General features: G+C 53.0%; 1 protein-coding gene across 1 annotated transcript in view; it reads left to right on the top strand.

Annotated features, from left to right (window-relative positions):
* The window catches only part of FSTL4 (follistatin like 4), a gene marked incomplete at its 3' end in the record, with an annotated part of 381,026 nt that overhangs the window by 306,181 nt on the left and 62,207 nt on the right, over positions 1-12,638 (top strand). Inside the window, exon 6 of the mRNA XM_084252509.1 lies at positions 2,842-3,008. Within this exon, the coding sequence (XP_084108635.1) occupies positions 2,842-3,008 (167 nt within the window). The remainder of the gene's footprint in view (positions 1-2,841; positions 3,009-12,638) is intronic.

Below are 12,638 nucleotides of genomic sequence, written 5' to 3'. Positions count from 1 at the left end.
CTGAATGTGGCAGGAAGCCCGCTGCCAGCCTCTGCCCACCCCCTCAGGCTGCAGCTGTGAGCCCTCTACCCATCACCCCGTCTTAGGCACTCACACTGAGGCCTGCCCCACCTGCGCGCTTTGTCTGGCCTCTCAGGCTGAGGGCGTCCGATGTCCCCTGCAGCTCAGCCTCCAGCAGCCCCCAGCTGACTCCACTCCACACACCCCCAAGTTCCGGACCCCTTCCCCTCATGCCTGGGTCTCGCAGTGCCGTGCAGTCCTCAGGCACAGAGATATAGAGCACCTAACAGACAAGTTGGAGGGCAGCCAGGAGCCTCTAGGCCCCCTCCCCCACTACACCACTGGGAGGTGAGGGGCTCTGGCAGATCATCTCAGGCCCTGGCTAGCTGGGTGGTCTGAGGTGTGGTGGCCCCAAGTGGGGAGGGGTAGCAGCCCTTGGGGATGCTCAGCCTCCTCCTGGAGCCCCCTGGCTTCTAGAAGCACTTTTTTCTTTGTATTGCTTTGTACCGAGGTATCGTTGGCATACAACACCATGTATCTGAGTTCACATCTCTTCTGCCACAACCAAGGTGCCCCTAGTCCTCCACCAAGTGATGGGGCTGGAGGCACCCAGGGACCCCAGAGATCCGTGGCTTCTGTGCAGGAAGAGTTCGTGCAGGAATCGTAGGTGGGTTAGCAACGCAGCTTTACCGTAGGTGAGAGGAGGCGCTCTAGAGGGCGTGTGGGCAGATGCAGAGGAGAATCGTGCCACGGATCTCAAGGCTGCTGCTATAAATACTTGTTTAGTTTGAGGGGGCAGGGCTCACAGGCGGGACGCTGAACAGGCTCTGACCAATTTTGTTTACCGAGACCACTGGGCCTTAATGTCCTGTTGGGGAAGTGAGCCGGGAGAAGTTTTGCTTTTACAACTGGCGGTGCCAGGTGTGAGATTGGGGTCCAAACTGATAGGGTTTGAGACACTTTGCTTTGGCATGTGAGTTGTTTTTTTTTTTTTTTTAAGAGTTACTGGATGGGGAAAGTGAGGGGCTGCAGCCTCTGTGCTAAATTCCTGTGGGGCCCTCTCTGCCCCCTCCTCCTCACCTGCTCCCCTCCCCTCTGGTAGCCTCAGCCTTGCAGTCAGAGTTCTATGATTTTCAAGACACACACTTAACCACCCCACACTCCCCTGAGAGGGGGATGGAGCACTCCATCCCCCTTCCTACTTCTACAGAGCTGCAGGGCCCAGGGGAGCCCCGAGTTGAGGACGAGGGATATCCTCTATACTCGGGGTGCTCTGGGTTTGGGCCAGCAGAGCACCGTAGGAATAAAACAATTTTAGCAAGTTCCCCCCTCGGCCTCCCCCTCTCTACCCCCTCTGAATCACCACACCCTGCTAGCTTGAGGGTTAGTGCCTTCTCCTGCCCTGAGCAATAAGCCTCATGACTCAGGGGTGGAAGGGCAGCGAGCAGAACGTGATTTAAGAGGCAACTAGAAATGCATCACTTTAATGTTTGTAAAATATTATGCCAGCTGCGTCTGCATCAATCACTCGGTGCTTATCTCTCCCCTTGTGGCTCCTTCACCAGGAGTGCCATTTGTCCTGCGTATGATTGTCCCCTCTCCCCTGGCCTCTTGGCTCCTCTCTTTCTTTATTTCCATTTTCTCCATTTTTCATCCATCCATCCAACAAGCACTGATGAAGCACCTATTGTAGATCTTGTTCATCTTCCTGGATCCAGGGTCGGGCCATTTGGGTGTTTATAAAGGGGGTGACCTTTACTACTCAGGGACACTCATTCCTGTTCCAGTGTCCTTACTTGCTCTGGGGGCAGCACACCTGCCCTTCCCCTCTGCATGCACACTGGCAAGGGGGTGAGAGCAGATACACTGCAGGGTGCAGCTCGTAAGTGTCCAGCTAAGTCACAGAGCGCAGTTCCCAACTCTGCACCTGTCAGGACCCCCAAAGTCCCAACAGTGGGAAGAGTAACGAGGGCTCCTGGCACATGCTGGTACCCAGGGCCAGTCCACGTCCTTGGCTCACACCTCTGTTGGCTGCTGCTGCAAACCCTGAGTTCCAAATTTGGGGGAATCCTAGGGGCGAGGCAGTCCCATCAATGGGCTCACTCCCTCCCAGCCTGATCCCATTTTGGCATTTGAATAGCCTGAGTTTGATTAATCTTTTCATCAATCCTGAGAATTTCAAAAAGCCCATGATTGCAGGGAAATATTTTAGACCCTTCCCATTTGCTTGAAGAATGATCAGTCATAATGCCAGTTATCAAGTATAAAATGGCAAGGATTAATAATTTCTCTAGCCTGAAGTACACTTCAAAAAATTAAAGACGATAGCGCATGGCCGCTGAACAGAAATCCAAAGCCAAGTTCAGAGAAACCTTAGACAGAAACAAACCTTCAAAGGTCAGCCAGTTCATTCACCAGCCTTCAGACAGTGCAACCTTTAAGCTGCCCCCAGGTGGATGAGGAACCTGAAGGCTCACCTGTCGGCTCACCTAGCAGACCTTGACTGCAGCTAGCAAGGCTCAGACATCATTAGGCCCAGGAGCATGGGGAAGGGCACCCCACTTCTGGCTCCCTGGGCTCTGGCAGCCCAGATGCTGGACTGGACTCAAATCCATAGCGCAGATGCTTCCCCTGTGCTCCCTGAGCTGTTTTGACTTGCACAAGCCTTTCAGCATTTGATGTGAGTCACAGCCTCTCTTCCAGAAATCCAGCTGGAGAATGGACCGTTTCCACGAGTCTAAGTGCTGCCCGGCCGTAAATCCCCATGGCGGGTTACTGTCCAATGGAGACTCTAGCGAGCCCCAGGCCTGCACCTGATGGCCTTCTCCTTTTCCCCTGCAGAGGTGGTTCAGCTCAGCCTCGCCCCCGAGGAGAGGGTCAGTGTGGCCACGGTGACCGTGGGGCTGAGCACGGTGCTGACCTGCGCCGTCCGCGGGGACCTGCGGCCTCCCATCGTCTGGAAGCGCAACGGGCTCGCCCTGAACTTCCTGGACTTGGAAGACATCAATGTAAGTCCCCTGGGACTGACTTGGTGCCCACAGATGCCCGGGAACTAAGTGCGCAAGACGCCACGTGGCAGTGGCAGGGTCACAGGGCTTCTTTGACACATGCCACTTTGGGTCCCTTCCATCTGCTCTATGATGACTAAGGGACCAGAAATCCTAGACCCAGCGCCCTCGAAGATAGAGTGAGTCTGCCAGTCAGACCCACAATAAGAAAGGGTGTGCTGCCTGGGAGGCCAGCGCCAGGGCAGGGGGTCTCCATCTGGGCCACATCAGCAGAGGTGGGAGTGAGAGGAGTAGGCCATGCACAAGCCTACCAGCGCAAAGGGAGGCCCACAAGCCCATACAGCACCGCCAGGCGGGCAGCTCCAGAGCGGGAAGAGCTGCTGTTGGGGGACCCAGGGAGACTCTGAATCCTAAAGCAGAGGTGGACATAGGCAGCTGCATGTAGGGTTAGGGTATTCCCTGTGGAGGGCAGGGGCGGGCTGCTGGCCTGGGTAGGCTGGGGCAGAAGCCAGTTGATGAAAGGAAAAGAGATGAGGCCAGAGGGGGCCTGCCCTGGGGGCCTTGTTTGCTGGGTGAGGAAATGTGGCTTTGATGACTTGTGTGGAGGAAGAAATCAGCTAAGCTCACAGAGCCTAACATGACCAACAGGGATACTTCTGGATTCTGAGGACTCAGGCAGCCTGGTCTGGAGTCCCAGCATCACCCCACACTGACTTTATAGCTCTGAGCAATTTCTCAAGCCTCTGATCCTCAATAAATTAATCTATTAGAAAAGCAGCATTGGCAGTACCTCCCTTCCACTGGACTTGAAAAATAAGGGGAATAATTCAAGTATATTTATTGGCCCTGGTTTGGCATAAGGGAAGAGATAGTATTCCAGAAGTTCATGTGAGAAGGCAATGAATCATCTGTGTAGGATGCTGTCATGACGTTTGACAGGTTTTAAGCTAGGGTAAGAGAATTGCAGGTAAAATGGGGCCGGCCCTGATCTCCTTGGCTTAGGGCAGGGGGAGCTGGCCAGTGACCCCATGAATTGGACTAGCACAGGGTCAGGGCATACCCCAAAAAGAGATCACCACATTGCTTAAATGGAATGCCATTCCAGCCATCAGATCTGGCCCCCATGGAGTGAGTCATCATCACAGAAAGCAGTGAGTTCCCCATCCTTAGAGGTAGGCAAGCTCAAACAGGAGCATGGTCAGCAATGCAGATAAGCCCCATGACCTTGGCAATCCCTCTGAGAATGCCTTGTTGGGAGAGGATCCCAGCATGAAATTCTGCAGGAACCACAAACGTTGGGACGGTGCTATTCTCTGGGCCCCTTTGGCTGCACCCTGGTGGTCATGAGGGGAGCAGATGGCAAGAGGGGGCCACTCTGGAGGTTCTACTCTGGGCAGAACTGGGCAGGGGTGCACTTCCCTCACCCTAATCACACCAGGCAGGATTGTTTCCTCACAACTTCCCTACTGTGGGGGGCATCTCCTGTGTCCACTCTATCTCTGAATCCAGTGCCAGACAACCCTGTGGATGCTTGATCAGCCGATGCTTAGGGGGGTGTCCTTTGTCCAAGACTTGCCTACGCTCTTAGCAAGGGAAGGCAGTGTCCTCTGAGAGGGGTGTGTGTGTGTGTGTGTGTGTGTGTGCGCGCGCGCGCGCGCGTGCGTGTGCATGCGCGCATGGTGATTGATGCAGAACTAGGACAGGTCTGCCTGCGTCACTCTGAGCATCCACGTGCACTTCTTGATGCTCTATTTAAAGCCATCAAGAATAAAGGCAAAAGCAGAACTCTTCTTAATGCACTTGCCATCAGTTAATTAAGTTACTTAGAGTGTTTTTCCCCCTCCCTCAAACATGCCTCCAGCACCAACTCAATTGCATTTCTCCCTTTCACAGTGAGGTCAGCAATTTGGGTAATTATGGGTACAACCAGAGATTAATGGGCTCTCGTTACCGCCTATGAAGCACTTGCTGTTCATGGTCAAGTCAGCAGCCCACAAACAGGCCCTGTGCTCCCCAGAAACCCTCACATGAGGACACAGGACAGAGCCAAGCTCTATAGGGGTCCTCGCCTGATACACGCCAGAAACCACAACACACACAAACATACACAAACACACACAAACACGCCTCTGACGCCTCAGTGTTGGGGCAGTGGGAGGCAGTACCATCTGCCAGTGAGGGGCATAGGCTCCAGGGTCCAAGGGGCCTGGAACTCTCCCACTTACGAGTTGAGTCACATTGGAAAGCCACTTGACTTCTCTTAGCCTCAGCGCCTCCATCTGTAAAGTGGAGTAAATAATAGCTCCAGGCTTCTAGGGTTATAGTGAGGATTAAATGAGACGATACACATGAAGCTCTTGGTCTAGAGTGTTCCACACTATTTCCACTCTCATTCTCACTGTTGCTATTCTTCCTATTATCATTAGTGCAGTCATTGTCCTGCTGCCGAGCATTCTCAACACCTTTCAGCCCGAGTCCCCAGTGTACAGGCAGCAGCAGTCAGTGAGGCTCTGCAGTCAGGCAGATGTGACCCTGGACAGCCCCTGCTGCCCTTAGTCAGGGATAGAACAACACTGTCCCTGTCTGCCTCGACTCACCTGGGGACAGGGGCACTGACCTGCCCCCTCCTGCAGCCTCGAGTAAGCTGTTTAGCTTCCCTGAGGCTGTGTGGACAGGGAGGTGGCCACATCCTACCCACTGGGCATTTTCTTGCTGAGTGTATGTGAAGCACGGGGGGCCTGCCCAGCCACACCGGATGTTCGTAAGCTGTATGGGGACAGTGCAGAGGCAGCCCTGGGACAAAGTCAGGCAGCAACTGGGTAGCGCCAGCTCTTCAGGATTCGGGGGCATATTTGAAGCAGGGATAGGTCAGGGGGGAAGAACCCAGAAGGGAAGGCCCTATGGAGCAAGACTCAGGAGGGGTCGATGGGTCCTAAAGTCCCTCAGTCTGCGGCATGTCTGCACCTGGCCCCGCCTGCCACAGTCAGAGATAAAATACAGTCACTGCTCACCAGTGTAGTAATTAGCCACTGGCGCAGAAACACCTCACAAATGGGGGAGCTGATCTGCTCCCCAAACCCAAGGCCGCAAGATAAGAGAGCCAGCAGAGGTGTGGGCCTCCTTTCTTTGTCATTTGGATGAGACATCTTGATTGGCAACGAAATATTAATCACTTTTTCACTACTGTCTTAATGAGAAGCTTTCATGGGCAACAAAATATTAATTTGTCTTGTCTTATCTGTTAAGAATTCTGTTAATGAATTCAGTCACAGAGCTATTACAGAATGCCATCCTAATGACACATGTAATTAAACTTTTCTGACTTGCAAACATCAAGGATGCCTTGAGCATCAGAATAATATTTGATAAAGTAAATGTACCCCTCTAGCCTGGGGCCAAGTGAGAAGAGAAGCTGCTCACATTCCCCAGGAAACGAGTCACCCACACACGCAGGGCGTCCAGATGGCAGACAGAGCGATTCAGCCGCTAGATTCGCTTATAAATGCCAGCCAGTGGCAAGGCCTGTGTCAGAGCCTAGAACCAAGACTCTTGGGGGCCTAGAGGGCGGCGAGGTAGCCATGAGTACAGCACAGTGCGGCAGGTTTTATATGAGGAGGAGGGAGCTATTTCTGGGGGCTGGAGGAAGATGCTATGGCTGGCCTTCAGGAGACAAGGGAAAACAGGAGAGTGGAGTGATCGTGGGGGCTGGAATAGGGTAGGCCTTGAATGCTAGCCTAAGGGGTCTTGGCTGTACCCTGCAGACAGTGGGAACCGTAGATTTTGCATCAGGGTATGGCACAGCCAGGGATGTGTCCTGCAGGACCCCTGAACCCTTCCAGCCTGAGATTAAGCAGGTACCCAAGGGGAACCCCAAATTAGTGGAACCTAGGAGTCTTCCTTCTTGCAGATTTCCCAGGTGGCACATTCAGAGTGGAGCGGGCTGTCTTGTACTCCTGCCTCAGTTTCCCTCCTCATGGCCATAGCTCAGATCCCAGAGCCTTCACCTGCTCAGGCAGTCAGGAGGTTCAGCATGGACCTGTAGCACTTCCTGAGGGTGCCTGAGCCACCTAGTCCTTTGCAGGAGGTCTCAGCTTCACCCCAGCCCAGCTCACATGAGGTGCCCTGCCTCAGTCACACCTGGGAAAACAATCCCCCCCTGAGCCAAGAGGAGCAAGAGGGACTCCTAGTGCCAATCCCCAGAGCAGGCATCAGCCAAGGTGAGTAGCAGCCCAGAGGATTCACTACCCTGCCTCTCAGCAGAGCTTCTGGATTATAGTGTGTCCTTCTGATGAGAAATCAATAGTTTCTACTCACACATATATTCTCCAGAGCTAACAAAGGGCCCCAGAAATTTGTTTACATCCCATAACAACAGCGGCTTTTTTGGTCTCACTCATAGCAGGAATTTAGAAAACCTACATAAGGGACCAGGAAAAAGACTAATTATAATAAAGTAAAAATCAAAATCAACAAGCAACTGTAAACCAGAGAGACACTACGGGGTGGAAAGGCGGGGAGAAGGGCGTAAACTCAAAACAAGGGTGGTGGGAATTGTATGGGGACTATAACCAAGATGAAAATGCAGACATTGCACAAAAATGAAAAATGATGTATGTAAAATAAAATATATATAAAATATATATAAATATAAAATATATATAAAATTTTTAAAAATTAAATTTAAAAAATTAGGAAGCAGTAAGGGGGCCTCCCTGGTGGCCTAGGGGTTAAGTCTTAGCTTTATTACTGCTAAGCCCTGAGTTCCCGGCCAGTATGAGTTCCGGGCCAGGGAGCAGCCCACATGGTGCAGCAGACCTCTCTTGACTCGCCCGCTGCTCCCCTCAGCAGTGTGTTTCAGTCCGCCCACCTCTTCTGCCCCCCAGTCTGTCTCTGGTGAATCCTGCACGGGAGCCAGGAACACCCAATCCCACACAGGTATCTCCTTGTGACCAGGACCACAGAGCCCTGCTTTTCCCACATGAGCTGCCCCGTGTCCCGTCTCCTGAGCCCAGCAGCCATGGTTGTGGGGCTGAGGCTGGGGCCTATCTCAGAGTCAGGCCTATAGGCTCCTCCTACAAGCCTGGCCTCCGCGTATTCTGGGGAGGTGGGGGAAGATGCCTCCCTTCCTGCAGAAACACAACATGCAAGTCCATTCCAGGCCTCAGCCCCTCCGCACAGGCCACGCAGCAGCCACTGCGCTGAAGTGAAGTGACAGCCCCTAAACCCAGGGTGCACCTCCTGCCTCTACTACATGGCCTGCCCTCCCCTCATCCCTAAGTGTCTCCCTCACTCTCCCTCACGATCCTCAAGCACAGGGGCCTTGCCCGTGAGGAGAGCAGGAGCAGAGAGAGAACATTCCCACAGTCACAGAAAATACCTGTGACCTGCTGCGTCTTCGCAGCTGTAAACACTGGTGCTTCTGCTCATCAGCACGAAACACCCCCCGCCCCCAATATGGGGCAAAGTTCTGCTGTGCCGGCCCCTTCACAGCCGCATCCCACTGAGCCCTTACAGCTCTGTGAAGTCAGTGGGGTCCAGGAACTTGGCAACGCCTGCAGCCGGCCTTGCTCACCCCAACATTGCCTACAAAGTTCTCCCTCAGGGACCCAGTGGCCTGTCTCTTGCTTCAGCAGTGACACCTCAGCGCCAGGCTCCAGCAGGATGTGTCACTGTGTGTAGATGACACGCCGCTTCTTACTGGCCTCTGGCCTCTGCCCCTGCAGGGAAGGGGAGAGAAGGCTCTCAGACCAGGCCACGGAATTGTTGCCCAGTACATTCTCAGGGCGAGGAAACATTTTTCAAGTGTGATCTTCTTAAAAAAAAAACAAAAAGTCTTGTAACAAGCCCAGTATATCTCAAATGACTTGAAAGAGACACTGTTTTTCGCTGTTTTTTTCTTTCACCAAATCTCACTGTTTGGGGCTTTCAAATGTCGGCAGGCACAGAACAGTGATAAAAGCAGAAAAACAAAACCCATTAGAAGAAAGTATTTGTGGCAGTGTTTGAAGGATGTGTTAAGAGGTTCACTTTCCCCCCATGCCTAAATGGTGTAAAACCTGGAACAAATAATTGTAATGAAGCATATGCTCTCAGCCAGTTCTTCTTTGCAAGTGAGTTATTAAAAAGACCAAAAGAGAGTGATTTAGGAGCTCATGACTCATTTAATTTTTATTGTCTTTATATGAACCAGTCATGAATCCATTGTAAAAAGATGAGAGGCGTTTGATGAGCATGGAGAGCTGTTTGCAACACTATAGACAGTGGTGGTGGGTTCTGCATTAAAATAATCTCATTAAGCGCTTGGGTACATTTTGTTTTAAAATCTTGGAAAACACAATACTTGAAGCACTCAAAGTCTTCGGCCAATTCTCTCCAGCTCGTGTCAGAAATTCTGGTTGCAGATGAATATCCAGTTCTTTTTTGAGATTTGGATGAACTCAGACCACTAGGAGTGTTGGCCAGAGACAAGGCCCCGGCCATGGCAACCCCAACCTGTGCAACTCACAGGGACTCTGCCCCTGCAAGCTCCTCTTCTGCCCTGTGCATTCTCGCTCGCCCCCTCCGGGATACCTCTCTTCCTTCCCGGCACTGGCTTCAAGGCTTCACGTGTGCTCCCTCACCACCTGCAGCCCCAGCTCAGAGGCACAGGATCCCACACAAAGGTTCTGACCCAGCTTTCAGACCCTGAACACAGAACCCAAATCAGAGCCGAGCCCTTGCCCTGCCTGGTGTCCTCTCAGCCTCACACGGGGGTGCTCCCAGGCCTACATGTTTTCAGGCATTATGTGCTGCAGGTAGCACTGCAGTAGACATCTGTAGACACAGTTTGTGGAAGTCTGTAAGCTGAGTTCTCAGGAGTGGAAGGGCTGTGTCTGGGGGAGGGCACACCTTCAGGTTTCGTCAATATCATCGACTCTCCCTGCACAGAGGTTGCTCCAGCTTGTGCTCTTTCCAACAGTATGTAAGTTTTAGACCCCATATCAGGGGAAAATTCCTGATTGCAAGCTTTATTGGTCCCTGAAATGAACCGTGAAAGGAAATCTAATCAAATCCTCCCTGGAATATTTCAAGGACAGTAGGAATGGTACTCGGCTGTCTTAGCTGAGAGTGTGGTCCAGATTAGAGGAGCTAAAATGCTCGGTGAGGCCCTCTCCACCTGGGGATTCCTGTCCAAGCATCCCAGGAGGAGTTGCAGGTTTCCCGGATGAAGGACGCAGGTTCAAGGCCACCTGGAATGTCGGTTGGCTGCTGCCCGCACAGCCCAACATCTGAGACTCTTCCCTCCCCAGCTGAGCATGCCAGACTGTCTGGGTAAGGATCCAGAGCCCCACCCAGGGCCCATGAGCTACTTCCCACCCACATGCTACTCTGGAGTCCTGGCTAGTTGGGAGGTGCTGGCCTCTGGTCTGTGACATGAGGCCTGGTGATCAAAGCAGGGTCTGTGACATGAGGCTTCTGTTGCAGGTGCCAGACCTGTGTGTACTTGAACACTCAAGCTTGAGCCCAGGCCCATTGCTCACTTTCCATATAATCAGGTCGGAATATCCCTGTTTGTGTTAGAGCCGACTCCAAAGCCAGAGAAAACAGTCCTACTACAGCCCTCACTTGTGATACCAATCGCAAGCCTGGAGAGTTCCTGAAACTCCCTTCAGGTCTGTCAGTTTGCCAGGAGGGCTCTCAGACTCTCTGAGAGCTGTTCCACACACAGTGACAGCGTATGGTAGGGAAGGAGTGCAGACTGAAATCAGCCAAGGGATGAAGCCCACAGGGCGGATTCAGGGGGCCCCAAGCCTAGCGCTTCTGTTGTTCTCCCCCAGTAAGGTCAGAGACCTCTTTCTTTCCAGGACCCACGTGTGACAGTGTGTACAGTATTCACAACCAGGGAAGCAAACCCCCCCTCCAGCCTCTCCCCCCCATCCCGGCCTGGCTGCCCGGGTTTTCACTAAAGCTTCATCACATGCGACTCCAGTCTCCAGCCCTCAGGAGGCAAAACGGACACCCCAGGTCCCAGAACCCCCATCACTGGTCACATGTCACATCCTTAGACATCCTGAGATGGTCTGGTGACCAAAGTCCCCAGGCAAACAAAGGAACCCTATGAGGCAGGACATTCGGGGCCTAGGGCTCAGCTCCCACCAGCTGGGGTCAGAGGTCGGTCCTCTCTCTGGGAAACACTATTGCACTCCCTCTTTTTTCAAGGCTCCCCAGGAAGCAGCACACTTGGCTGATGTGCTTCCAATCATTCAACAAGCACTAACTGAGCACCAGTTGTGCCCCAAACACCATGCTTTGGGAACAATACAGCGATGCACTGTCATGGGGAGAGTGACCACATCAACCCCAGCCAGCCAGTGACCACCCAGCCCCTGCCATCCAGGAGAAGCCCTCCCCTCAGCACCTCTGCTCTTGTTTGCAACCCCACTGCTGGGCCTGGGCCTGAGCATGGGCAGCAGGACAGACCCTCTCTGGGGTGCTCCCCCAGAGCATGACTGTTCCTGGGGGCTCAGCAGCTACTAAGGGATCAAGTCACATCACGAGAACTTCTTTTGTAAGTGAACACTGAGCAAGAGGATTTGTTCTGTGGCGCCTTGCAGAGCGGCACATCTGTCCTGTGTGGGGCAGAAGTGGAGGGCAAGGAGCCCCAGTGTGGGTTGGGGTGGTCAGCTGGGAACCTGCAGCAGGTGTGAGGCAAAGGGCACGCTTGTGCTTGCTGTGTGTGCCCCATGAGGCTTCTCATCCTCACGTGACTGGGTGGTAGACGTGAACATTGATCTGAGTACAGACGCCTCCCAGGACAGGCCTCGATATTTGGCGGGGTTGCGGGGGGGTTGTTGTTTTTTAAAGACAGGAATGTCCCTATTCTTTTTTTTTTTTTTAAGATGTATTTATTTATTTATACAAGAACTGGGGTATGGGCCAGATCTGCAGGAGGGTGAGAGGATTCACCAGAGACAGAGCGGGGAACAGAACAGGCAGACTGACGAAATACACTGCTGAGGGCAGCAGCGGGCGAGACAAGAGAGGTCTGCTGTGCCATGTGGGACCCTCGCTGGCCGCCAGAATCTAACCAGCACTGCAGAGGCTGCGGACAGCTTCACAGCACAGTGATCAACTGCCTGCGCCACCAGGGGGGCCCTATTATTGTTGTTTTTGTTTTGTTTTGTTTTTTAAAGATTTATTTATTTATTTATTTATTTATACAAGCACTGGGTACAGTCAGAAGCACAGGAGGGTGAGAGAATTCACCAGAGCGGGGAGCAGAGCAGGCAGAAGGACCAAAGTACACTGCTGAGGGGAGCAGCAGGCGGCAGGAGAGGTCTGCGCACCATGTGTGTCCCTCCTCTGGTGGCTGGGGAGCAGCCAGGGATCGAACCGGCGCCGCAGAGGCTGCAGGCAGCTTCGCAACCCAGCGCTCAACTGCTGCGCCACTGGGGAGGCCCTATTGTTGTTTTTTTTTAAGCAGAGCTGTTCAAGGTTGCTGCAGGGGCGATGTTAGGGTCAGGGACATTCTGGGGCCAGCGAGCACCAGTTCAAAGGGAGGGCCCTTCATACTCCATCCTTCCCAGAAAGCTGGGGCTGCTCCTGAGGAGGGCAGAGTTGGGGAAACTGAGTTAATATGTCTAAACTGAG

Source organism: Talpa europaea (assembly GCF_964194135.1).
Source record: "Talpa europaea genome assembly, chromosome: 13".
Lineage (NCBI taxonomy): Eukaryota > Metazoa > Chordata > Mammalia > Eulipotyphla > Talpidae > Talpa > Talpa europaea.
Note: the sequence above shows the minus strand (reverse complement) of the source record. Positions and strands in the feature narration are given on the sequence as shown.